The 25,454-nt window shown below is 43.8% G+C and overlaps 2 protein-coding genes across 6 annotated transcripts; one reads left to right on the top strand and one right to left on the bottom strand.

Moving 5' to 3' along the window:
* nptnb (neuroplastin b) lies at positions 1 to 20,899 on the top strand. Of its 3 annotated transcripts, none has more exons than XM_029846169.1 (9): positions 1 to 627; positions 8,550 to 8,897; positions 12,544 to 12,715; positions 13,770 to 13,864; positions 16,007 to 16,140; positions 16,255 to 16,528; positions 19,507 to 19,528; positions 19,648 to 19,704; positions 19,808 to 20,899. In XM_029846169.1, the coding sequence occupies exons 1-9, from the start codon at positions 552 to 554 to the stop codon at positions 19,809 to 19,811; spliced, it is 1,182 nt and encodes a 393-aa protein (XP_029702029.1). In that variant the 5' UTR covers positions 1 to 551; the 3' UTR covers positions 19,812 to 20,899. The 3 variants fall into 3 exon arrangements, with proteins under 3 accessions (XP_029702029.1, XP_011616676.1, XP_029702030.1); XM_011618374.2 differs by having other exon boundaries at positions 4 to 627; positions 19,648 to 19,721; XM_029846170.1 differs by lacking the exon at positions 1 to 627 and adding an exon at positions 3,059 to 3,389 and having other exon boundaries at positions 19,648 to 19,721.
* On the bottom strand, positions 6,206 to 25,454 carry rec114 (REC114 meiotic recombination protein). Of its 3 annotated transcripts, XM_029846172.1 has the most exons (7): positions 25,067 to 25,434; positions 24,399 to 24,488; positions 22,552 to 22,635; positions 22,155 to 22,325; positions 21,392 to 21,466; positions 21,063 to 21,257; positions 6,206 to 6,317 (listed from the first exon to the last, which is right to left on the bottom strand). In XM_029846172.1, exons 1-6 carry the CDS (start codon positions 25,148 to 25,150, stop codon positions 21,093 to 21,095), a joined length of 669 nt encoding a protein of 222 aa, XP_029702032.1. In that variant the 5' UTR covers positions 25,151 to 25,434; the 3' UTR covers positions 6,206 to 6,317; positions 21,063 to 21,092. The 3 variants fall into 3 exon arrangements, with proteins under 3 accessions (XP_029702032.1, XP_029702031.1, XP_029702033.1); XM_029846171.1 differs by lacking the exon at positions 6,206 to 6,317 and having other exon boundaries at positions 20,927 to 21,257; positions 25,067 to 25,432; XM_029846173.1 differs by lacking the exons at positions 6,206 to 6,317; positions 21,392 to 21,466 and having other exon boundaries at positions 20,927 to 21,257; positions 25,067 to 25,454.

Here is a 25,454-nt window from a genome sequence, read left to right as displayed (position 1 = left end):
CCCGTGTGCGTACATCCACGGTCGTGAGCGCACAGGGAACGCGCAGCTTGTCGTTGCTGCTGGAGTTCTGCCAGCATCTGTCCCTCTTTTTTTCCGGTCCGTACTTGTGTTGTGTCGCCGCAGGAGGATTTTAATTTGACCAATACTTTTTTATTTATTTTAATCGCCGGAGCGAGATCGCGAAGGAGCGCAAATGCGCATCGGTCTGCGCATCTTTGAATCTTCCCAACTCCACCGTGGACAATCTTCCTGACATCTACAGAGTTCCCATCCGCAATCCAGCGAGGCTTCTCCGCCGCCTATGGCCGCTCATCGGCATCCCTGAGCCGCTGGCCTCGTCCCAGACCCTTCACCCGTCGATGTTCCCGAAAGGTCTTTAGATCGGGAGAGACGTCTGTCAGCATTTTTCGTCTTTCGTCCGCGACTGTCTGTTGGCTTTAAGAGCCAGGTGCTATGCTGGGCCCATCTATCTAGATCTCGTGATTAAAACACGATCTCTCCTCCCACATTCGTCCGACCGAGACCCTGGTACTCTTCATCAATCCCCGACGATGCATCCGAACGCAGTGATGCTGGCGACGGTCCTCCTGGGGAACTTGATGCTGCCTTTCATCTGGGCGCAAAACGGTAAGAAAGCAGATGTGAGCGTTTGTAAACACCGCGGTAAAAGTGACCCGGCTTGTGTGAAGGCAGCCGAGTGAAATGTTCTTAGAGAGGATTTCTGTCTTAATGCTCCTGCAGTTTCAGCCATCTCAGCAAGGCCAGAGTTAGAGGTCTTCCAGCTCCGACTCAATATCTGACCTCACACGCGTGACGGGGACACATTTACAAGGTTATTTAATGTCATTTAAGGTGCGTCTGTCGTGGTTATGGGCTGCCACTAACCGTGCAGTAAAAGCTGCAGAACAAAAACACATTAAGTGGTGTTGCTGAGGTTGTGCCATCATGGAATGAGGTGTGAGAAGGTGTGCATAGAAATGCAATCGCGCACTGCTCCAGCAGAAGGGACTGGCCGCCAGAATGTGCCCGGCAAGATTAACCCGCACAATGATCTCATGTTATCAAGGCAAACAAAGTCTGAAGTCTCTCCCGGTGCGTGTGCTGTGCCGTAAACACAACAAACACTGGCTCCATCTGTATCACAGCGGCTGGCTCTCTGCATCCAGTTCTACTCCACTATTCTACCACATTTCCTGCCAGCTTAACTGGATCTTTCTCTCCTGGCCAACTGGATCAGACTGCAGTTTCCTGCAAAATAAAATCTCCTAAAATATGATAGTGTCTCCTTTGTGCCCGTCCGGGCATCAAATGCATATTTCTATAAATATTCTGAGGGGAAAAAAAGAGGAATTCAAAGTTCACGTCTGGTTTCAAATTCTGATGGATTGTCATTATTTGGGACGTGACCTCAGTAGGAAAATCTGGCATGACTGTGAAGACCTTCAGTATGTGCACAGAACCACACTTGCTGACAATATGACCGCTGCCTTTATTACATCATTTAAGACCAAGGCGCGTCAAGGCCCCGTTGCCGACAAATCAATATCACCAACGGCAGAGATAAGTGGAGAATACTCATCATTTTAATGTCCACTTTGTCCTTTCCGTGGTGTACCTGGACGCCTGCTCGGCTAAAGTTAGGATAATTTGGTGATTGGAGGGGTTATAGTCACTCCAATCGCGGTTGGTAATGATTTCTTTTTTTATCGGTCAGAATGATTTCAGCAATAATCAAAGGTGTTGTAGGAAAACTGGGACATCGCTTGATAGTTTTGTGCCACATGCAAACAAACACTGTGCAACTAAGGAAGCAATATACAATGTAATAAGAACCCCCCCCCCAAAAAAATCTTTTGATTTATTTCTCAGAGGTGCTTGACGGATGTGTGCACAGTCAACTCTTCTCTGATCTTACTAGCTGGAAAAGCCAAATAGAAAATAATCCGACTGTATCATAAAGCCACAACAAAGGTGTACCATTCACTTCCTGTGTGCATGTGCGCACAATAGCTGAGGCCTAGCAAGGCGGAACTACTGCCCGGGGTCAGTGGTGAGACGGACCGCTGCTCCCTCAGTTATTCCAAACATCTGGGACTTCTCATTCTTATCCAAAACGGAGACATCATTCATAAAAGCTTTGCTAGGTGAGGAAATGCCCAACTCCTTAGGCCAGATCTGGGTATTTGCTGGCATCGGCTGCACTGAAAAGCCATTTCATTTTTCTTTCACAGTTCAGATTAAGGGCAATCGATGCGCGGCTTCTTACGCAATCCCAGATTTTCTCCTCATTTCAAACAGTTCATGCAGTAGCGTGGGGGGAATAATAATTATAAGTGCGAGAGATGTAATCACTGGATCTGCCAGGCCGAGGGAATTCGCGTCATTATTCCCTCACATGGAAGGGGAAGCAGGCCCACCATAGGTGGCCACTTTCTGCGACAGATATTCCGAGCGCTGTAAATAGCATCCGTCCGTTCTGCCTTGTTTCTATTTTTACCAGCGAGATGCAGCGCCGAGAACTGTGGCTTTAAGGTCCTTTTGTGAAAGTGAATTCATTAACTGTTAATGGACGGCCGCCTCGTGCACAGCTGTTACAGCCTTTCCTGAGACTTGCAAGGCGGCTGCGAACTGTTTAAGCGGCGATGTGATTATGCACGAAAAAAAAAAATCTTCTGAAAAGGTAGCAGGGGCTGACCCGAGGAAATCTGTGCTTATATAACCCACCCGTTTGAATCGTATAGCCGGCTTGTGTTGCCACAACTCTGTGTCCTGCCTACAATGTATAAATATGAGCTGATGCCTTCATTATAACGGGCCTTAAAGTGAAGCCGTGTCCATTTTTTGGGGGGGAAATCTGGACACTGGCCTATTTTCAGTTACTATTTCAGGGCTAAATTTGGACGCAGCCACACAGAGTAAATGCAGCTCAAATTCCATCTATTATTTATGGGCTAAATCCAGAATCAGAATCCGTTTTGCGTATTTGGGATGCTGCTGGGTGCGATTTCCTTTAGGGGAGGACGGTTGGAGTCCAGATCACTCTCTTACTATTGCAGTGCGAAGGCGTGTGCCTTATATTGCATGTGATTGGATTACCACGTGTGATGTTTTCATGTTCCTTCTGCACGGTCATTCAACCCGCAGCGGTATCGGATTTTGAAATTTTACAGCTTTGCACAGTTCGATCAATAAGCCGACGTCATGCAGCACTGCGCCCGGGATCGCATTTCTCCCAGGCCCTGGACAAAGGTGCACCGGTGAGTCGGGAAAAATATGCCGGAGGACCGAAGCCAGCGCTTCCACTGAGTCATTCCTGTGAAATTTGATCCGGACTGCACTGATTGTGGAAGTATAAAGTCCACCGCAGGTAGACTGTACACTGATGCACCGTAAGTTGAGCAATTATCCTTTAATAGTCATTTGTGCAGGAAAGGCTTTTGCTGAGCGTGCATGCTGCGTGTTGCTGCACACACTCACAGCTGGAAGTTTCCCAATTTAGCCTCAGCCCTGCTATACTGGCTGCTCTGGTGAACCCACTGTGGCTAAATGTGCTGCAGAGACAGAGAATACTCTATTATCTTCATTCATACCTGACGGCGTGGCCATTGCTATGTATACGTGGGAGGGCGGGGGATAGGATTCATCATCACCCCGACAGAAAACAATTAGCGTGGCAAAGACTCTCCCAGAGATGTGGTTGTTCTATTTTTAGAACCGCTGAAGCTCTACCTTCTGCCCCATGATGCACCTCTCCACTCAGTTTTGTGGTTTTACGTCACTTCATTTGATTTCACTTGTTCTGACCTCGGAAAAAGAAACGGGAAGCGCTCTTTGGTGGTGATTAGAGGAAGGGATTAGAACATTTCTACCCAGCAGAGGGGTTATTGGGATTTAAATCTCATTAAACCGTTGCCTCTTTGCTGTGATCTGAAAGACGGGCTCCAGTGTTGCGATAATATGGAAACAGTTTGGCCCATTCAGCTTTTGCAAATAGTGGCAGCATTTCTGCTGCGCAGCAGTGACTTTAATGGAGCTAATGACTGATGTGATTGAGTAGGTGAAGACAACAACGCGAGGGCTGTACCTCATCACAGCTGTTCTCAGAATAATACAGCCGCATGCAATGTTTCACACAAAGATACAAATTGCACTAAACGCTCTAGGAATTATTATTTCCTTACAAACTAGACATTAACTTTAAGAGATTGTAGAAGCGTTAGCTGCTAAGCTGCCATGTAGGACCACAACCAAAACACCTGCATGGGTTAAACATGTGGTGCATCTGCGTAACCTCGGTCCTTAGCTGATACAGTCGACCCAAAGAAGTGTTTAGACCGATTTACTCGTCAAACTGGCTTAAAAATTCAGCCGCAAACTGGCTGTTTTTCTGCTGCCAAACAGCGTTTTTATCTCAGCGTTCTCCAGGCTTGTTGCAGAAATACCATTTGACCTCTAAGATTGATTTTTCAGGAACGAGGCTCGCTGTTTACCTGTTGTGTGTACAGAACGAAAAGTGTCAAAAGCCCGTGAAAGCATCGGCGCTGTGTCGAACATGCCGCGTGCTTCGGTAATAAGCCGACATCCAAACGATACATGCCTGCTTGGATGGAGCCTTACAGCATTAAATGAAATATAACAGACAGGACGTGCACGTGGATGGCACTCATACGGTGCAAGTGTCACCAAGAACAGACAGAATGTGAATGCACCGATGTCCACATAATCCTAATTTCATTTATGTCAGCAGTGCACGGGGTGTGTATGTCTATTTTTACACCATTAAAAATCGATGAGTTCCTCCCTCATGATTATTATATGATTATTTTTGGCGCTACCCACTGATAGCTAGTTCCCCTCTCCTTCCCATGTCAACGGCGTGCTAGCGTTAAAACAATCCTCACTTACTCTGTCGTATCCGTCTCTCTCTCGCAGGTACAACAAAACTGTAAGCACAGACAAACACACCGCTGACCCGGAGGGCGGGAGGGCGCTGAACACAGTCTGTTGTGGGTTGTTGATGCGTTGTAGGAAGGCAGCTGACTCACTCTCAGGCAGCATGGCGGTGGAATGTGGCTTGTTGCTGATCCTCAGGGGAGAAATCTTCCCTATCTACATCAGTGCGGCATGTAGGCTGTAATGACCATGACATCCATGTAGCCTGGCACAGAGCTACTTACAGAACCCTGGCATATTTGGCATGCCTCAGATGTTGGACTCCTTGTTATTTGACATTTACCTGCTCAAGAGGGCAGATTTAAGCCTTTACAATATGTGCAGCAGGCTGCAATTGTTGGACCAGAGATTTTGGCTTGGCCTCTTCGTGACGTCACGTGACCTTGACACGCACAAGTGCAGCTCGTGGGAAGAATCAGTCAAAAGCTGGGGTGTCACGATTTTGATTCGTCACCACGCCTGGCGCGATATCGCAGCAGAACAGACAAAAGCCGAAAAGGAACAAAAAGCCGAAAAGTTCAAATTGAAATCTTACTGAATCGTGACCGGGAAAATTGAATCCTGTTCCAGTTATAAACGTAGTGATTCATTTTATTTTATTTTTTGCTAATTTCCTGGAAAAGCTACAAAACACAGGACGCGCTGAGAATTGAAAGGCTCCTCGGGTCCACATCAGTCAATATTATATAGATGTACATTCATAGATGTGGTCATGCATAAAGATGAGGCATTGGTCAGTAAGCTGCTGAGATAGTGCCATCTATTGCTCCTCCGGTTGTCAGTTCTCTTCTCCCAGCATGTCTTTGAAATGAATTACTACTGACAGCCGCTTTGTGTTTTGTTCAGACTGTGTAAAAGAAGTGGACGTAGCCTCCGGCTGTGAAAAATTAAGCCAGTGAAATTTGCCTTTAACCTGTATTATCTTCTCATGGACGCCAGATGATGAGAAAATGATCCACCGCTCACGTTATTACCCCAGTGAACTAGTTATTAACCCGAATAATGTCTCCTTTGTTACATTGTTCTCTTAAAACGCCGGTGGTTTGTTTGAGGGCAGGGACTGTTTCTGGTTTTTCCTCGGGTCGACCTCTCTCTTCCAGACCGTCATCTTGCCCAAACATGGTTAATTTTGATTCAGAAGTTTCCTGCTCCGCTGTTTAAAGCCCACAAACGTGACACGACAGGGCCTGGTTTTGTTTTCGCTGCTACTTAAGGATTCGTGCTTGAATGACACAAAGGCTAATCCCCTTTTTGTCCGAGTATTTATTCCTCCTTCTTAGTGACCCTGATTTTAACGAGAGGTCGGCTGATTCAAATTTCATCCTCCTCCAAAATTGATAAGACTTCTGGGTCGATGGCAGCTTCTGTGAAGCAAACACAAGTGGATCTTCAGTCAGATGAGAATGTGGCTGCAACAGTCTAGTCATTACTCCATTCAGCCTCTGGGTGTGGATGATCTGCTTCCGCTGCCCAGATGTTTCCACCAGAAAAGAAACGCACGCTCATTATTATCACAGACAAAAGAAGCAGCACCAAATATCATGCTGTGCCTTAATTTGCTTATTGAAATTAAAGAAGAAAAAATCAAAACCTGGGATTCTGATAATGTATCCCCCTCCCCCGCTACATCCATTCATACCTCCTACTTAGTGTTCCATCATCTGTTCCCGTGCTGGTGGTGCTTCTAAAGACTGCAGCAGGCCTGTAAACGGCTGTGTTTAGCCACAACACAGATTCCAACGCTCCGGAGACCACAGGCTCTTCCTTCATTTCCTCTCCAACCATTGAGGGCAGCGTTAAAACAGCCCCCACCCCCCCACCCCCACCCCGTTGGGCTGGGTCTGTGCTTCAGGTGATTTGTCATCGGATGAGTTTCATTATGGCTGAAATTGCATCGCGGGCTAACTACTGATGTGAAACGGGGGTAATGCATCAGGTACAAGGTATCAGCATCATGTGCAGCTGTGCTAATGATGTTGATACAGGCCTTATATTTATGAGTTCCTCCGCAAGTTTGCTTTCCTTCCTGTCCAATCAGGGACTAAATAGAGAGTAGCATATCTGCGACTGCAAAATGAAAGTGCTTTCGTGGGATGTATCAGTGCTGTGGGTGGATGCTCGGGTGGTAGGTTAGTTACAAAACACAATTATGTACTTCTATTGTATCTTTAACATTTGACTCCAGTATGTCAATTAATTGACAGTTATATCTGACATGGAAGCTGGCTGAACTAACTTATGATCTGGTTTGGATCCATACGTACAAATATACTGCATATACAACACATATTGATTCATTAAAGTATATCGGTCTTTGCAAATGTACTTTAAAATCATTGTAACATTAAGGTATCGTTGCGCATTGGAACATTCTGAACAATCGCTGATCTTGTCTGCATATGCTATGTTGATCCAAAGCTATTGATATTTCCATGCATCTGTAGGTAAATCTGATTCTTCTGCGCAGGGATCTTGTAGATTTCTGCCGCAGCGGTGCCACATGCGGGTTATTGGAACAGTTGACTCTACATTGTCTGGAGGTGTGACTGAGAGTGTCAACGTGTTAACAATGTGAAACACTGACAGCAGGGCTACCTGTTAATTTATGTGCGTTGGAAATGGCTCTAGAATGAATCTACTTTGACAACCTTTGTTGATCAAAATGTAAAAAAAAAACAAAGACTTCTCATTCCAACATTTGATTCTCAGTGGGAAAAGACACAAAGGCCACAAGATAAGCCAAAGTCATTTATTGTTAACATTGCTAAGCCGTATATGACACTGTTGACCCCTACATTAATTTTATGTAGGGACAGATGTATAACATGATATTAGCTCAGCTTCCCAAGTCCTCACACTGTAAAAAGTATGTAGGTTCTGCTGGAATTTCCACAGAGCTTAGCCTCTGTCAAATGAATGAATAAAGTTTGACTTTAAAATCAAACCATCTGTTTGACTTTAAAATCAAACCATCTGGAAACGGGGATGACTCAAATGCTCAGAAAGGAGGATCAAACCTCAGAGGAAATGTCTCCAAAATACTGGGAAAATGAAAATGAGTTCAGTGGTGAAACCGCAGAGTTTTTAAATCATATTTTCAAGTAAAATCTGCATCACATAAACTGTAACTAAAGTTTACAGTGGCACATGATCATAAACAGAGAAGATACATTCAAGGTGAGCCTGGTCCTGCTCCAGGTTTCTTCCTGTTAAAGGGCAGTTTTTCCTTACCACTGTGGCTTGTTGGGGGTCAGGTCCTGGGATTCTGGAAAGCGCCTGAAGACAATAATGATTGTAACAGACGCTATTTAAATAATGATTGACTGATTGAAGGTTATTGTGAAATAAAGACTTAAGGAAAAGCAAAAATCCAGTATTCTAATAGTCCACTAGTAATCAGAGACAGTGAATGTTAGCTTGCCTGACAGATGTTAGCCTGAGCTGAGGCTACGCTCCTTTTTTTCACCTAGCAATGATGTGACAGGTTTCCTCTCACTGATTTGGTTTTAATCATCTTCTCTTGTAGTCTGATCCTGTTTGATTACCTTCTTCATACCTTTCTACCTTTCTCTCTCCTGCTCCCTCTTCTTCTCCAGCTGGGTTTGTGAAGTCGCCGATGTCTGAGACTAAGCTCACGGGGGACACCTTTGAGCTGTACTGCGACGTGGTGGGCAACCCAACTCCGGAGATCCAGTGGTGGTACGCCGAGATCAACCGGGCTGACTCTTTCAAGCAGCTATGGGAAGGAGCCCGCAAGCGCCGGGTATCCATCACTACAGCCTACGCCTCCAATGGGGTCAGTGTGCTGGGCATCAAGCTGCTCACGCTGGAGGACTCTGGGACCTATGAGTGTCGGGCCAGCAACGACCCCAGACGCAATGACCTCCGACAAAACCCCGCCATCACCTGGATCCGTGCCCAGGCCACCATTTCGGTCCTACAGAGTGAGTGATCTATGTCCTGTCGTACCTAGGTGGTGAAGCACCAGTTACCCGTCCCAGCCACTCCAATTCCCCTCAAGACCTCTCACTTACTGCTGGTCAGGAAAAATGAAAATCAACCGTGTAATCTAGACTGATATTAATATTAACTTTTAAGAAGAATTGATTGTTTTTTTGTTTTTTTTTGAGCCGTTCATGCTGGTATTTGCATTTTGTGTGCTTGTTGGATGGATGTCGATAATTCTTAAAGAGAACTTGGTCAACTGCCCGCCTCTTCCCAAGCGCTGCCCTGTCCTGGTCCACATTTCCATCCTTTTCCTACACCACAACTTTGGTTTTCACTAACTTACGTTCCATTTACCAAATTCTAACCATCACGTCTCTTAATTTCCTTCGTTTCTACTCTAACTTCACGCACCCGACAATTTACTTCAAAGCCTTCCTGTCAAATGCAGGGGAAGCCCATCGCACTTTGAAGTAATTGCGCTTTGATTTGACCGGGCACAGTGCAAATGGGAAAAAGGAGGGATCTGAATCTTCTTTTCAAGGATGATTCCTGCAGCTGACGTCCTCCTGATCAAGGCGAACTTTCAAATTTTATGCTTTAACCCAGTAAAGAGGAGAGTAAGTGAGAGCCTTGAGTGTCTCATTCTTCATGAGACAAAGATCTCCCCCTTCTCCACAAACCAGACTTGCATGTGCGCTCTGTAACCTTTAGGTGTGGGACTGTGAATCAGTAATGACATTATATCCGTAAACTATCTGCACTAGAAAGACAAAAGAAACTGCGTTTGGAGCAGACTCTTCCACTCCCAGCATGCTTCGCTGCTTTGACCACTGAAGCAGGAGGAGATGTGGAATGTTTATTAGTCGCAGCGGCGCTTTCTGGGGAGAGCGCGAGCCATAGTGGCTCCTCTGATTGGACTAATACATTTTGATTTCTCTGAGAGGATTATTTGATTAGGTGGAAGGCTGATGCAGTTTAAACAATTAAAGGCAGTGTGGAGGGCAGCAGCTGTGCAATTGTCACATTTCCTAGTTTCCTGTTCCTTTGGGAAACTTAAGTCGTCAATAAATATATTCTGTCATTACTGAGACGTTTATGTTCTCCGCATATGCATGTAATGTCTTTTTACATGTATATTACTGGCTATACAGTGATCCCTCGCTATATCGCGTTTCATCTTTCACGGCTTCGCTGCTTCACGGATTTCTTTTGCGAGTCGTTCATTGCAGTTCTCAAATATAATCGAAGGTAGCATATCCGTTTATAAAAATCTTCTTGCTCAGAAAAAGAAAGAGCGCCAACAACTACCCATAACAATGTTCTTCTCTCGGAGAAAGACTCCTGCGCCTTCAGTAGAAACAGACGCTACAGCGGAGCGGAGTCAGGACGAAGAGGCACAGCTGGGACTGGGAAATACGCCAGTGACAATGTTTCCAACCTTGTATTACTATATTAAAATTATTGTTTTAAACTAATTTTGGGCTTTAAAACAGGTTCTGATTTTTGGTTTCATTCTATAGTTCAGTATTGCATTGTAAAATAAAAAAATAAAATAAAGATAAACTACTTCACGGATTTCACTTTTCGCGTGTTATTTTTGGAACGCAACTCCCGCGATAAACGAGGGATCACTGTACATGAAGCTCTGTCATATAAATGTATAGTTTGTAGTTGAGGACCAGGCAGAAGTGGTCTGGTTTGATCTTTTGCTTTGTTTATTTTGTGAATGTCACCCGCTAATCTGTCTACTTGCACTACTTTTAAACATGTGTTGAATGATCCAATAAGCATGCATGCGTTCATAAACTCGACCGAAGCTACATCTATGTTATGTGCTTCCTGTATGCAGATAAAGCAACGCTGCGGCCAAAGCGTTAAGCATGAAACGCAACAAATCAGTGTTTTCTTTTCCAGGGAATTGTATTTTTTTTTAAAGAAAATTGTCAGGAATTCTAAGAAATTAGCTTAGCAGCCTAGCATACAGAATGAATAAGTTAATATTTCACCCCACTGACGCAATTTCATTAGAACAACATCATTCCACATATAAAGATGCGCGACATAGGTGCTCCTCAAAATAAAAACTTTGATTTACACCTGCAGGCAACTTCCTGAGTCTTAAATTGATGTGCTTGTTTTAGGATTAATGGAATAATTCCATGCAAAACCCACACAGGAGCAGGGAGAGCACATAAACTCCACCTAGAAAGGAAACCTAGAGCCTTCTTGCCATGAGGCAGCTGTAACCTTCCTTAGGAATAACTGGCAGTTAATGGAAAATTGATGGCAAATATGGCACGTCAATCACCCTCCGCTGGCTTAGTGTTGACAGACAGCCTCTGCTCCTGTGGCGCATCCTGGTCCATATGTGTAACTTTAAGTTTAAGAAAGGGTGTTTGTAGATTTTGACTGTGTTTTGTGACATGAAATGAGGCCATTTTTCAACAATAATACAGCGGTCCCCTAAATCCCCAGACCATGCACGGCCCCTTACCACCCTGCAGCCAATCTGAATGCATTATTCATTAGTCCCACCTGACATTCACTTAAAAGCATCCCCACTATCCTTTACACCATTTTAAAACGGCCTGTAGAAAGACCAGACCACATATTTACTTGGTCCTAGCAACATTTGCTCAATGAGACGACCACCAGCGTTTACCAGATTTTTGTTTTAAACAGACATTTGGATGAGGTGTCCTACAAACAACCTTCTGGTTAAATTGCCTGTGGACCACCATGGCATATTTTCAAAATGTTAATTTATATACCTCATGTTGTGTGTGCATGTCTCTAAGATACTATTAATAGCACATGTGGTCGTCTGTGACAGCGAAGAGAGAGAGAGAGATAGAGAGAGAGAGGGAGGAAGAGTCGGGAATGTGGGGGGAGGGGAGAGATATCCCCTCAGCTATTGACTATACTGAATTGCAAGTCGCTTGCTAGTCTCCGTTTGTCCTCCTTTGCCCTGTCGTCCCTCTTTTTTTGACTGGTCTTGCAGAAGCCAGTGGTAGGATTATGACGCCTCTCCTTTCTGCTCCTCCCCTCGGGGGGGGGGCTCTGTCGTTGCCATGGTTGGCCCGCCCTAGAGGAAGAGGAGGGGATGGAGGAGGGGCACAGCAGAGGAGGCTTCCTCATCTCCTCTCGAATGACATCTCCAGCTTCCCTGAACGTCCTTGAGAAATCGACCCTGACACTGTTTAGCAACCAGTGTGATTAGCGGTTAAGACGCGGCTAATGCAGAGACGAGTGAAAAATGGCAAAGCATCCGTATGAATTTTTGCTTGGGTAACATTAGTCGCAGCTGTAACAAAGCTTGCAGAGGGGGGGGGGCATTTCTGACAGCCTCATCATTAGCTACTGTCCCAAGATGCTACATCTAGTGCTACAGCTACATTCAGTATGCAAGGAGACGTTCAACATTCAATAAACAGCATTTAAGCCCCATTGCAGTGGAAATATAAATGCGCTTCATGTTTTGTTTCATTGTTGATTTGTTTGTGAGCACATCTCCACTTTATACTCCCACACGGATGATGTAAAAACAGCATACAGCCTACAGCTACTCAAACATGGGTGGAAGCATTTAAGTCGTTGTGAGCCCCGGTTCTGTGATGAGGTTTGACTGTCTCTGTCTTGCAGAGCCAAAGATCAATCCGTCCGATCAGATCATCCTGGCTGATGGCGCTCTAAAACCCGTCACTCTTCTGTGTGACCTCGCCGCATCCCAAACTCCTCACAGAGAGAGCTTCTGGATGAAAAACGGACGGGAGATCTCCAACACACGGACGGAGCTGAGGAACACGTCGTACAGGTGACCAGCAGCTCCCAGAACAATGCACGCTTCCAGCAGCACAGAGTGAATACAATTCCTAGTTTGATCATGCGGACGTAGAGAAAATAACACATGGTGAGGAGCAGGATGTGTTCTGAGAGGGAGGTATTGTGCTGATCATAAATGGGTCAGACCAGTGCTGAAGCTTTGTGCACATTTGCACAGACTCAGAGGAGCAGATTGCATCAACAGTGAACTATTTGCTGTGAGGATCCCTGGCTGCAGCTCTCCTTTTGCCCTTTCTAATGTAAAATAAGGGCGATACTGCACCAGTTTGATGGTGCTCGGAGCACCAATATCGACCCAAAGTTTTACCAGGGGCACTTAGGCTGTGGAGGCTGGGGGCTGATGGGCAACTTTCCTGCAATTTTATTTCCATATGTATGGGGTTAGTTCTAGAACCACGGAGGAGGATCTATTTTTGACAGAAGCGGCATCCAGCTGTACTTGCACATTCACATCACATTTCAAAATGACATCTGTTTGGAACTTGGGAAATCAATATAGATGCCCTCATTTAAAAACAACGCTAAAGCAAATTCATGCAAATTTCTCTGGATTAAAGTGTCTCCTAACCTAAGTGCTGAACACGACCTATGCTTATTTAACAGGAATAAACATCTGAGCCCAAACAACCAACTGGCTGTTAGTTCCTGCTGTCAGACAGTATGACCACTGGAGCACAAAGCTAATGTCGCCCCCGTAGACATCCCACTGACTCTTCCTAGCCACAAGATAAGACCAATTGGTCACTTCCTTGTCACATTACATCAGTGATACTGTGGAGATTAGCTAAAATGCCCTCCCCTGCAGAATCCAGGGCTGCTCTTCTCTAATCTAACAGCATAATGCCAAAATGTGTCCCTCCCCTGGCTTAGTCAGCCCCCCCCCCAAGCTTTCACAGTTGCAGTCCAAACTAATGACTGCAAACCCAAAACAGACGACTTTATTTTCTTGACTGCTCATGAGTCAACTGACCAGTAAGTTAAAGTTGACGATATACGGGAGTGTATTTCTTTTCTTTTTGTTGCAGAATCAATAAACCGCGGGCGGATGACTCTGGGGAGTACATGTGCGTGTACACGTTTGACATGGCGCCGAATGGAAATGCCACAATAGAAGTAAAAGGTAAGTTCAGCCTGATGCGTCACAACTGGACCTTTGTTACGCACGTGTACCCCTAAAGCCGCGTGAAGACCCTCCTGGTCGGCTGTTTAAATTCATCCTGAGTGGCGCTGATGACGGGGTGGAATCCGGAGGCTGCTGTCACTCTTGGCCTAACAAAATGGACAGAGCGCGCACATGCGAACACAACCCCTGGGACAGGTTTGAAATGAAAACGTGACTGTTAGCGTTGGTCATGACGCAGGGACGGCGCGATGTGAGGGAAAAAAAGGCGGAGAACAGCTGGCCGACCGAGGGAATGCTGCGTGTAGTAGAGCCATCAACTCAAATAAGGATTCTCCTCTGAGAAAGGGCAAGTGGAAGGCTGTTGTAGAGAAGCTCGCCTGTGTGCAGTGTTAAAGCCAATTTACCGCGGCGCGGCTGTGGCACATACTGAGCACGCCCCGTCTCTTATGCCGCAGCTGTCTTAAAGCGCGGCCTGATTGCGTAATGGGTGACGACTGCCTGTCTTCTGCTTTCACCGATTGTGAGATGATGGGACTCATCGCCTTTCAAAGTGAAGTGTCTCCGCCATCACAAGACTGCAGGCCTGTGAAGCTCGCCATGTGTCCCCTGGACAGAGAGTCTTTTTCCTGATTTGGTGATCTGCTATTGTTCTTTAAAGAGGACTGAACAAAGAAATGAGGACTTGGGGGAAAAAAAGGAAATGATTCAGTTTTAAGAGCAGGTATATTTGCTGCTTCTAAATGATCTCATCTTTAATTGCGTTCTGGAGGTGTTGGGAGGTCTTTCGTGACCCAGGTAACACTGTTATGCTAGCCAACATTCTGGCAGCAGTTCAACGAGATCCCTCGCCTACAGTGTCCTTGGCAGACTCATCCTTGCAGGACTGGGCTCAGAGGCAACAGATGGAGGCTTCTGTGATGTTGTAGGATTAAGGCTCTGAATCCGGTCGCAGCCATCTCTCTGTGGCAGCAGTGCGGTTTATTGTCTGTGCTGCTAAGCACGCCACGGACAAATTTTTGCTACCTTGTGCGGAAATTTGAGAAACGCTGCGCTGAGCTCGACTCCATGTCAGAACACTAACAGGCTAACTGACAACCTCTGCTAACCCTAAAATGTAAATTAGTGACATGATGGCAGAACACAAAACCTAACTAAGGAAAACATTCAGCAGGTCTTTGTCATCTCATGAGATAATAATTAGCTGGGTCTTTTTTTAACTATTCTTTGGCAGCTTTGCCTTCTCACATAAATGTGCCACTTCACTTCTCACTAGTACACAGATTACAAGTCACAGACTTCTTACACAGGGGTGTGAAGTAGATATTTCTGCCTGCTTAGCGCCACTCCGAGGGTTGTCTCTGTCTCGACAGTCGCCGACATAATACGGTCGGGGCTAGACGCTGAAGAGATTGGCCACTCCCCCGATCAGCGAGCACGTGCGCGCCATAATTAGAGCGGGGGTGATGTCACCAAAGAGCTTGGAGCCCTCCTGCCCGGTTATCCGTGTGCAGCTGAAAAATGCTCACACCAGGCTTCTCCCTTATCCTGCTTAATTGCAGGGAAGGATTTATTGTGAATTTGATGCTTAGCGGGAAAGCAGGGAACGCATCTTCCTGCATGGCGCGTTCTCACCTCTGGGAAAGCTCTCTTCTGCTCTTAAGTGTTTGACAGTGTGTGTGGGAATTCTTCATCATCATAACGATGTAGCAGCGTTAGCGTCGTCTCATCCGCTGCAGCTGATTCACACCCGTTTGGCTCAAAATCAAAAGTGATGTTAATTCACTGTGGAATTGTTTTGAATGGGAACATCTGGCTCTCGAATAATACCGTCCCTCCGCCTCCATGACCTCCTTATGTTCTATTGAAATATTTGGATCTTTTCAGAACAATTCTCTATGCCACATTCCTATGCTTTCCTGCTCTTTGTTCTATTCGATTTATTTGTCCACTGCAGTTCTACAGGCACCCATGCAGCTGCATATGAGACAACAGTTTGAGACAAAAGCATTGTCATCTTCCAGCAAAGAGATAATTGTGCTTCTCTTCATCAAGCCTCCTGGGAGGAGTAAAACCATTTTTGAACGCCTTCCCCCAACAACACGGCCGACGAGTCTTTCTGTTTTGTTTTTACCTTCGCAGCAAAGCCGGACGTCACCGGCCACAAGCGGAGCGAGAACAAAAACGAGGGGGAAAATGCAATGCTCTACTGCAAGTCTGTGGGTTACCCGCACCCTACCTGGACCTGGCGCAAGGTGGACGGCACCTCCTACACGGTACATGCGGAAGCAGACCCGCAGCTACAGTACGACCGAGAGTAGGCCGCGCAGCTGCTCCGCGTCGGCCGCCTTTGACGCTATTAACATTGAGAAATGGTCGTTGTGTTGCAGGACATCGACAATTCCACCGGACGCTTCTTCATCTCCAGCAGAGAAAACTACACAGAGCTCAACATCATCAACCTGGATATAACCACCGATCCGGGGAAATATGAATGCAACGCCACCAACGCCATAGGAAACACCGCGGTGATCACTATACTTCGAGTGCGGAGCCACCTGGCGCCACTCTGGCCTTTCCTGGGTGTGCTTGCAGAGGTTATAATCCTAGTCGTTATCATCGTTGTGTACGAGAAACGCAAGACGCCGGATGACATCATTGATGGTAAGAAAAGCTTCCTTCTCTTGCCAAATATCAATATCTAACAAAGATGAAACCAGTTGATAGAAAACCTCCAGAAACTGACAAATTATTCTGATCTATGAACTATACTGCAATAATTTCTTACCTACATGATGGGCCTGGGTGCAGAGCAATCTTCACTTTTGATGATATTAAATCAGTAAAGGTTGCTTTGAACTGTCACAAGGCATTTTAGAAAGTGCAGAGAATACCCTTTTCAAAAGGACAGCCTGTAAGGTCAAATAGCATCAGCAGAAGAGCGCGTGCCATCCAAGGGTACACAAAATTTTACCCATGCTGCTTCACTATTAAAGCAGAAGGTTGTGTTCACTCTGAGTTGATCTGGAGTGGCTGACTGCCAAAGGACGTACGTGTCTTTTAGGACCTCAAACAGCGCGTTGACTTCGGCGAAGCATGCAAATCTGACCTTTACACATGATGTGAACAACAGTGTGGCCTCATTAAGAGTTGACTGTACTTATGGGAGAGGTAAGTTTAGGGCTGTTAGCAGCACGTAGCTGTAACATATCAAAGTAAACTGTGTACTTTCACTCAACTCCGCGTTCATTCTACTTTCCAAGGAAAAATAGACTCAAAAGGTTTATTTTCACGGCGTTATTTGAAGGTTGTGGATGTGCTTTAACCATGTGTATAAATCCAAAGCATGCCTTTGCGCACGTTCTGTCGTCATCATGTAACTTCTCAGCACTTTTGACATTAACCTGCACGCAATAATAAAGAGAATTTGAACGCACCACTTAAGTCTTCAAAACTGTTCCCACAGTTCTGAATGTTATAAAGACAGATCACCTGAAAGGATGGTTTTAGAAAAGGGAGCGGGGGCTAAGGTCTATGCAGAAGGCCACAGGAGGTAAAATATGAGAACAGGAAAGCAGCAGAGCGAAAAGCTTAATCAATACTGGAGGATAAACTCTCCAGTGCTTGAATATGACCCCAGCTAATAGTCAATAAAACCCACTAAATGTTCAGCCAAGCATCTCCTGTCTACAGAACATCACGATGGGGGATTGGATATGGGAACAAATACCAAATCAATCCACTGGTGTTCATGATGTGAAAAACAGACATAAAACTGTTCACAAAGTTTTCATTTGCAGTAATGGTTTTTTTAAAATTTTAACTTTTTCTATAATGACCAAACAATATTCTTGTGCTTTAATTTTGAAATGAAATTTGTTTGATTTAATACGGGAAAAGAAAACTATATAATTTCTGTTGGACTATATATGCTCAGTTACTGAGTCTTTTAGAAGATCCAGCTGAGGCATTTCTGGACAGACACACTGTATGTTTATAGGGAAAAGGAGGGAAAAATACAAAAATGAATCAATTAAATTGTGATGAAGACGTGCACTGAGGGCCGCAACACTGCTCAGCTGTCGCCCCCTCAAGACGCTGACATTTTTCCATCCCTTTCACCTATTTTTAATCGATCTGAACCTATCCTAATGGTCTATATTGCCGAAAATATGCCATTTGTAGCTACCTCACAACATCGAAGCGGCCTCCTCCTCAAGAAACGATTCGTCAGTTAGCCTGCTGCTTCTCTTTTAACCGAAGCTGTGAATGACATTCAGTGCGTGTAGTAAATCTTTTTCTATATTTACAGTTGTTTAAGATGTCTTTAGTACCTGTTAAATAACTGTGTAGCTACCCGTGATGCAACCCCCCCACCCCACACACACACACACGAAGCACAGCTCAAGTAAGCTCTGTTCATGTCCTCTAGTTTAGTTTCATCTACCAGAAAAATGAAGCGATTAAGGTGGATTAAATACTCCGTGTTTATGCCATTCAAATCAGGAACTAGGACTCCAGGCTCGTGATGCACAGCCTCGCTCAAATCTCCTTTTAGCATCCTGTATTCCCAAAGGTTTTGGCCTCTGCCTGCCTGCATTATGAATTCTGCTCTCCTGATGGCTTAGCTGCATTTTGAACACTTTTCTATTTCGACAGGCGGGATCTGCCCTTTCTGCCACCACTCAAAACAAGTTGCCAGTATTCTAGGTTTTACAGAGGCATTTTAACGAAGGGAATTTTAAAATTCCAACCCAATATTATGATCACATAAAAGAAACAGTAGATTCAATTGAAATAGTATCAATTCGGGGACATAGCTTGTAACAACTGTTGTAGTAAACATAGTTTTTATGGCGTGAGGAGTGGAATGTATACGCAGACATCCTCCAACTGACTCCAGAAGCACATTTTTGGGAATAATCTGCTCCACATTAATGCCATGGAATGCTGCTAATGCTGCTTATCTCTGACTTAAAGCTGCATGAACCATATCTCGCTGTGACAAGCTCCTTACCTGTTGACACATTTCTATCTGTGTAACACCGAACCACCATTTCACCCCCAAAAGAATTACTGTAATATCACATAAAAGCAACTGTTTACAGCCATTGCTCTCAGATGTGACTACTGGCTTTAATCACCGGGAACTGATTAAAAATAACCAAACAAAACTGTCGATACTGGGGGGGAGGGGGAGCCCTGCCAAGTCAGTCACACTCTCCCACCCGGGTACCGAGCTCTTTCACAATTGCTATGAAATTGCAAGTGTAATGAAAAGATGACTTCAAGTGAGCCGTCTGTAACCCTCCTGCACATATCATATACGCAGTCTGAAATGAGCAGAAACCCCAGGAGGTTCCGCTGGCCTTCCAGGTTGAGGCTGCAATCCTCAGAGTCAAAGACGTTAATGTTTGAGACAGCCTATCATGACTAGAGGCCCACAGAGCCAGGTCCTGAGGCTTTAATTGTACCTGGATCTCCTGTGAATCAACGGGACACAAAGCTTCTCAACACAACGCCCGTGCACGACTTTTCTTGAGCTCTTGGCTGCGTCGTCAGTAAATGTCACTGTTCCCGCATCTTCATTGTCTCCTGATTGACTCTGTTTTCTTTTCTCCTCCTTTCTTCCCATTTTAAAGACGATGAACCAGTTGGACAAATGTAAGTACCCGAATATTTCTTCGGTTTGGACCTGCCGTTCGTACCGCAGCGCTGGAAACCGCAATTATTATAAATGCAGTTACCTTAAGGTCACTAAGTCGTACCTGCTTCTTTTCAAGGAAAACAAATTCAACAAACAACCACAAGGACAAAAACATTCGCCAGAGGAATACAAAGTAAGCAATTCACTCAGGTAAGACGGGACGGGCGGCCAAATATAGAGCTTACTGTGCGGATTATCCGTAGTCACGCCTTCTCTTGATTTTCGTCTCTTCACAGATGAGATGACTGAACTGATTTTCACGATTACGTAACGGTGTCAGAGGTGGATGCGGGACTGGGCAGTATGGGGCAACGACAAAAAAGCACATCTTGTCTCATTTGATGAGAAACAATATCAGCGTAACACTGGCAACAAAAAGAACATAATGGCTGTCTTAAGCATGCCTTATTCAGTCTTACACGGAGATTCCAGGATGAAGAATATCGACTAAATCCACCCTCAAAGGTGTAAACATTTTTAATGTACTGTTGGTGTCTCCTTTATTGATTTCATCATACCCTCAAATGAGGCGATCCCTTTTGTATTACATATCATGTACAATGCATGCAAGATAATTACGCAATAGGATACTCAGAATAGACAATTTCTGTGGTTATCCCTCGTGTGGCTTTTTTTGCATCTAAAAATGACCTATGTTTTTTATGGAGTCATCCTTATAGTTAGTTTTATTCTTGAAGATTTGTACAGCATATCATGGTCATTTAACTATGGTTGATTTTGTGACGAGAAATCCACTTTTAACAGAAGCTAAATGTGAAGCAAGGGCTTCGGTATCTGGCAGTATTAAAATCTGAGAGTGATTACATTTAAAAAAAGACTACTGTGTGTGTTTAACTATCTAAGGGAAAAAAAAGTATATGTGTATTATTTTCATTTCTTTCCAGAGTAACTTAGGAGTCTTGTATATGTTGAAGTATGAGTGTTCAAATGATAGGAAATATGTTAAAAAAATAATATTTTTTTTATATTTCCCAATTTTATTTGTTGATTTTTATTTTCTAATCTCTCTGTTTAAATGGATAGCATGGCTATAATCCTATGCAATATGTATTCTTAAATAGATATATGGAGAACAGTTTGTTTTAATGAGTGAAGCTTTAATAATGTGGGATCACTTGGAAACTGGCATAGCAAATTTCACTGCTGTAGCTGCATGACTCCCGTTTCAATACAAACGTATCCCTGTGTGCTGCGGTGGCAATGGCCCTGCGTTAAGGTGGGAGCAGAGGGACCAGAGTATATATCCACGATCAAACATTTGAGTGAGACCGATATTTTTCTTTTCTGAATAAAAACTTTGAAACTTTGAAAGCGTCTTTGAAATCCTTTGACAAACCGCGGAACATTTACCAACAACATTTCAGAGAACACGCGGCGCAAAAAGAAACGCTCTCCCACCACCGCCAGGCACGGCCCACGGGAAATGTTTAAGTAAAAAGAAAAAAAAAAGAGTAAAGCTTAGCAACTGACTTGGCTTTTCTGCCTTCAGCTGTTGTTCTCTCACTCCTCCAGCAGTTTCCTCAGCTCAGTCTCCACTTTCTCCACAAAGGCGGGGAAGCTGGGATCTAGCAGGCAGATGCGCAGAATGAGCTCCAAGTCACCTTGAGTGAAATAACTATGGCGGTACACTTCAGGCAGCCTCACAACAGTCTCTCCTAAAAAATGCTGTGAAGGGAAGGTGGATATAAGCCAGAGTGAACCTCTGCTGTCATATGAGATGCTATACTGCAGCGCTACATCATACTCTGTAGTGAAAACAACCCTGGCATGGGTATTTATTCCCTTATGAAGACTGATACCTGGGTTAGCTGCTCCATGGTTATTTTCCCTTGGACAGCTTGGGGGTCAGCCCTAACTTCCTGTTTCTGCCTCGTCTGCAGAGCAGTTGTAATATATAAACAATAAAGGAGAGATCAGAAACACGCCACGGCACAAAGGGGTTATGCAGCCAGTCAGTGGCGTCTTCATTACTAATTGAATGGCATCCACCAATCAAAGCCCCTTCATCTTCCTCACTATGAATCCCTTCACTGTCCCCCCTCTCTCACTAAACCCTCTTTCAGCGCTTCTGGTCAAACACAATTGTTTATTCATTTTTGCTCATGTACGAGTGCATATAAATATGCACCAATCCTCTATGAGTACTCTATTTAGCAGTATAGGTGTAATATTAGGTTTTCTATGCATTTAAAAGCAAGTCAGCATGTATGGTTGAATTTATTTTGCAGCTTTACAGTTTTTCTGTCCTATTTTCTGTTGTGTGGTTGAACGTTTTAATCTACTTTCGTCCTGCTTCCAGTCACACAGACTGTGAATAGCACCATCTAGTGAAAAGCCTGAAGCCACTCAGGTCAAAGACTCATCTCAATACTGTTATTTAATCAAGCAGTAATCAGACTTTAAAAAAAAACATCAATGCGCATATTTTTGTGCAGAATTCTTCCCATTTATATACGTCACACTGCTTATTTTTCCTAAAAACAATCAGCGCACTCTGATTAGAACACAATGTTTGCTGTTGGGTTCTCATTTTTTATATAATAAACTGCAAAATTGGCCAACCTGTGTCGCTGGAGCCGGTGCATCAGCAGGAGATTGATTTGCAGCCTGCAGAGCGTCGTCCTGACTGACAGTTGTGTACTCCCTCAGTTTTTCCACAGCAGACGAGCACTCCTGTAGAGCCTCTGCCCTGCTGCGTCCATCAAACTGCATCCTCACCATGCGTCCCTCTCCCTGCAGGAAACCGCACGCGCATTAATTCTCTTTTAATGGCCCATTTGTGTCAATGAAACCCGTCTGATTGTTCTGAACACATCAATTAAAATAACGCCCTTATTTGATTATGTTAAATATGTTAAATGCGTCGAGCTCCACTACCAGAAACATATAAAGTCGGCCGTTAATATGGTTACTGTTATTTCCCAGCACTTTTACAATGCTTTTGGAGAAAAATACTCACCTTCAGGGTGAAACGAAACATCAGGTTATCCAATTTCTGGTGGACTTTGAGAGCATCGGCGACACAGAGCAGAGGTATGGTATCCTGAGAGAAGAACCAGACTGGGATGTGAGCAGCAAGAACACAGCACTGTTACGATTTAACCCATGGAAAATGTTTTTAAAAATAGCAAAGATGATTACAGTTTATATCAAACTTGAGAAACAATTACCTTCAAATGTCTGCAGGGGTCTCTGTTTACTCAGTTACCTCAGCTTTAAAGTTTGTGATAATCTTTGCTGTGATTAAACGTCACAAATGTAACAGTTTAATCTAGCTAGGTTATAGAAAGTGCTTCAGACTCACCGCTTCTGATACATCACCTGCACTGAGCCAGTAACAGGAGGTGTTCCCAGTTCAACTCTAGCTTAAATATTGATCACAGACACCTTTGGCAGATTCGTTCAAGTGAACAAATGTGCTTTTTGAAATACAATAGTTAAAAAGTGCCTTGAAAATATATATTGCCTCATACTGGAGGCCCCCTAAGCATTTTAAAAAATGTCAGAGAGATTTTAGACCAGCGCTCTGGACCAAAGGGTGAAAGAATAACGCCGATTAATGAATCCCTGAGATGGCGACCAACACTAGAGGAGCTCTGATGGGTTGTGGTCAAAGACTTCACGTACAATCACGTGGCATTTATATTTGTTTCTTTCTCTCCCCTTTCTGCCCTTCCCCTCTCCTTATCCCCCCTTTTACAGGATGGATACAGGCAGATCCACCCCCCCATATGATCCTGGACCAGCTCAAGAGTTCTTCCTGGTCATGCTCTGGGTTTCTATTAATGTCCCAGAGACAATCTTGACTGTAAGAGACGCTGTAGGACTTGTTAAATTGACATTTTTAAAGGAACCTCCTAAATAACACCTCAACTGTCTTCCCACAGCACAAAACAAATGTAAAACTTTCCTCCAGAACATCCTGGCCCCTCCATGCCTCTGCAGCAGTCTTTAATGGAGCAGTCTGTCATCCTGTGTGAAAGCTCACTGCGGTCTGACCTGAATACCTGCCTGGCTCGGCGCGATGCTGCAGCCATGTCACCCTCTACAACTCAATGACACACTGAGTAGACCCTAAAATTTGATGTTGCGTTTAATGCAGGGGGTGAACATTTTGTTGTACTTTCGCCGTCTAATCGAGGCTTCTGCACTGCTGAACTCCTACGGACAAGAGCACCAGCATGAAAAATGCTCTTTGCTGAAGTTGACAAGAAGAAGTACTTACTTTGCAACCCACGGCCCACTTTTATTAATTAAGATGTTTCAGTGTGCTGTGCCAACATTAGCAACTAACTGAATTATGAAAAGTAAAATATATTTGAAGTTCATCTTGGCCCATTTATAAAGAATACAAATTAAGTCAAAGCATTTAAATGGATGGTCAAAACCAATTTAAATTGTCTAAAGAGTATTTGCCAATAATTTTCTTAAAATGATATTTAAATTGAACTCAAAAGGTTCATAAATGGAAAAATACATTTAGCAAAACCCACTAAATTTTCCACCATGATTAAATCCTTACATTTTCTGCTAATTCATGCAAATGTAGGCCCATTATATATCTGTTAAACTGAAGCATTAATTGAAAATTTTGCAGCAATATAGAGTGACTGGCAGAAGCAACACTGCAATACCTTTTGGTATTTAAACAATTTAATGCAAATAACTGTATCATCACATCTCTCTCTGTCTCTTCACAATAGTTTCTTCTTAATGATCAGGGAGAACAATAATAATACGAATAATAATAATAATAATAATAATAATAATAATAATTTTTAAAGGAGAATAACTCAGTTTCCTTACCAAGCATTCCTTTCCTTGCAATACCAACAAGTATCCAGCTTCAACAATAGTGATAAGAAGTTCTGGCTTTTTCTCATGTTTCTCATAAACCTGTTAAAGAAAGTAGATCATTAATACACTTTACAGTGTGTCTAATACACTGGTTAAACTGCGCTGAGGTTGGAAATTCATTTATTTACTAAATGTATGTATGTATGTATGTATGTATGTATGTATGTATGTATTGGTTAGCTTATTCTACAGTTCATTTGTACTTGTAAGGGAGTTAAAACCATTAATGCACCTTATAAAATGAAAAGTGAATATTGAAAGCTGCTGTCATGTCAATGTTGTTATGGATTGGATTACTAGTACTTAAATTGTACTTAATATTAATTATCCAAAATACAGTTATGACATACTCGAAGCAGACACATACACACAAGTGTGAGCAATTAGCAAGTTTGTCCTAGTTTACGCTACTTAAATATATATAATTATACATGGGAACTTGTTATAAGTCGCCTGTTGAGCTATAATATAATGCTTATGGGCTACTTACAGAACTTTTCTCATCTATTAAATAATTATCAAAACGATGGCGGCTGCTAGCATGCTAATGCTAGCTAGCGTGTGCGTGTGCCTGTGCGTGTGCCTGTGCGTGTGAGTGTGTGTGTGTGTGTTCATACCTTCCAGGACGTCGATCCTTTCACGTCCGAGTCTGGAATGAATCGGCCATAACGTTTGAGTTTCCAAGTATTCTTGGTGGTCATTTCTATTTACTTGGAAGCTTCTCTAGACACAGATTATGCGGGAACTCAAGGATTGAGACACCTATCTGGTTTTAGGCTGTTTTTGATGGAGGGATTCCTGATTATCCGCAATACTGTACAACAACATTCAAAAAGTAGGTTGCAAAATTCAAATAAGATGTCTATTTAAATTATTAGAGTCAAAGATAAAGTTGTTTCTGCATCATCGCAGACAACTTTTATTTATTATGTATTCGCCAGCGTTGCGATAGTTGGATCATTTAATCTGGATCATACATGTCATATTTTCATAAAATTGTTAAAA

Source organism: Takifugu rubripes, chromosome 13 (assembly GCF_901000725.2).
Source record: "Takifugu rubripes chromosome 13, fTakRub1.2, whole genome shotgun sequence".
Classification (NCBI taxonomy): Eukaryota; Metazoa; Chordata; class Actinopteri; order Tetraodontiformes; family Tetraodontidae; genus Takifugu; species Takifugu rubripes.
This window is presented reverse-complemented; position numbering and strand designations above follow the sequence as displayed.

Bases quoted from the DNA above. Each gene is read 5' to 3' on its own strand.
- nptnb (XM_029846169.1), top strand. From the start codon at position 552: ATGCATCCGAACGCAGTGATGCTGGCGACGGTCCTCCTGGGGAACTTG. The intron at 8,898-12,543 runs GTGAGTGATCTA...TCTGTCTTGCAG, and splicing joins CACCATTTCGGTCCTACAGA to AGCCAAAGATCAATCCGTCC. The intron at 16,529-19,506 runs GTAAGAAAAGCT...CCCATTTTAAAG, and splicing joins GCCGGATGACATCATTGATG to ACGATGAACCAGTTGGACAA.
- rec114 (XM_029846172.1), bottom strand. From the start codon at position 25,150: ATGACCACCAAGAATACTTGGAAACTCAAACGTTATGGCCGATTCATT. The intron at 22,326-22,551 runs GTGAGTATTTTT...GGTTTCCTGCAG, and splicing joins TGTTTCGTTTCACCCTGAAG to GGAGAGGGACGCATGGTGAG. The intron at 21,467-22,154 runs GTTGGCCAATTT...ACTGCTCTGCAG, and splicing joins CACCGGCTCCAGCGACACAG to ACGAGGCAGAAACAGGAAGT.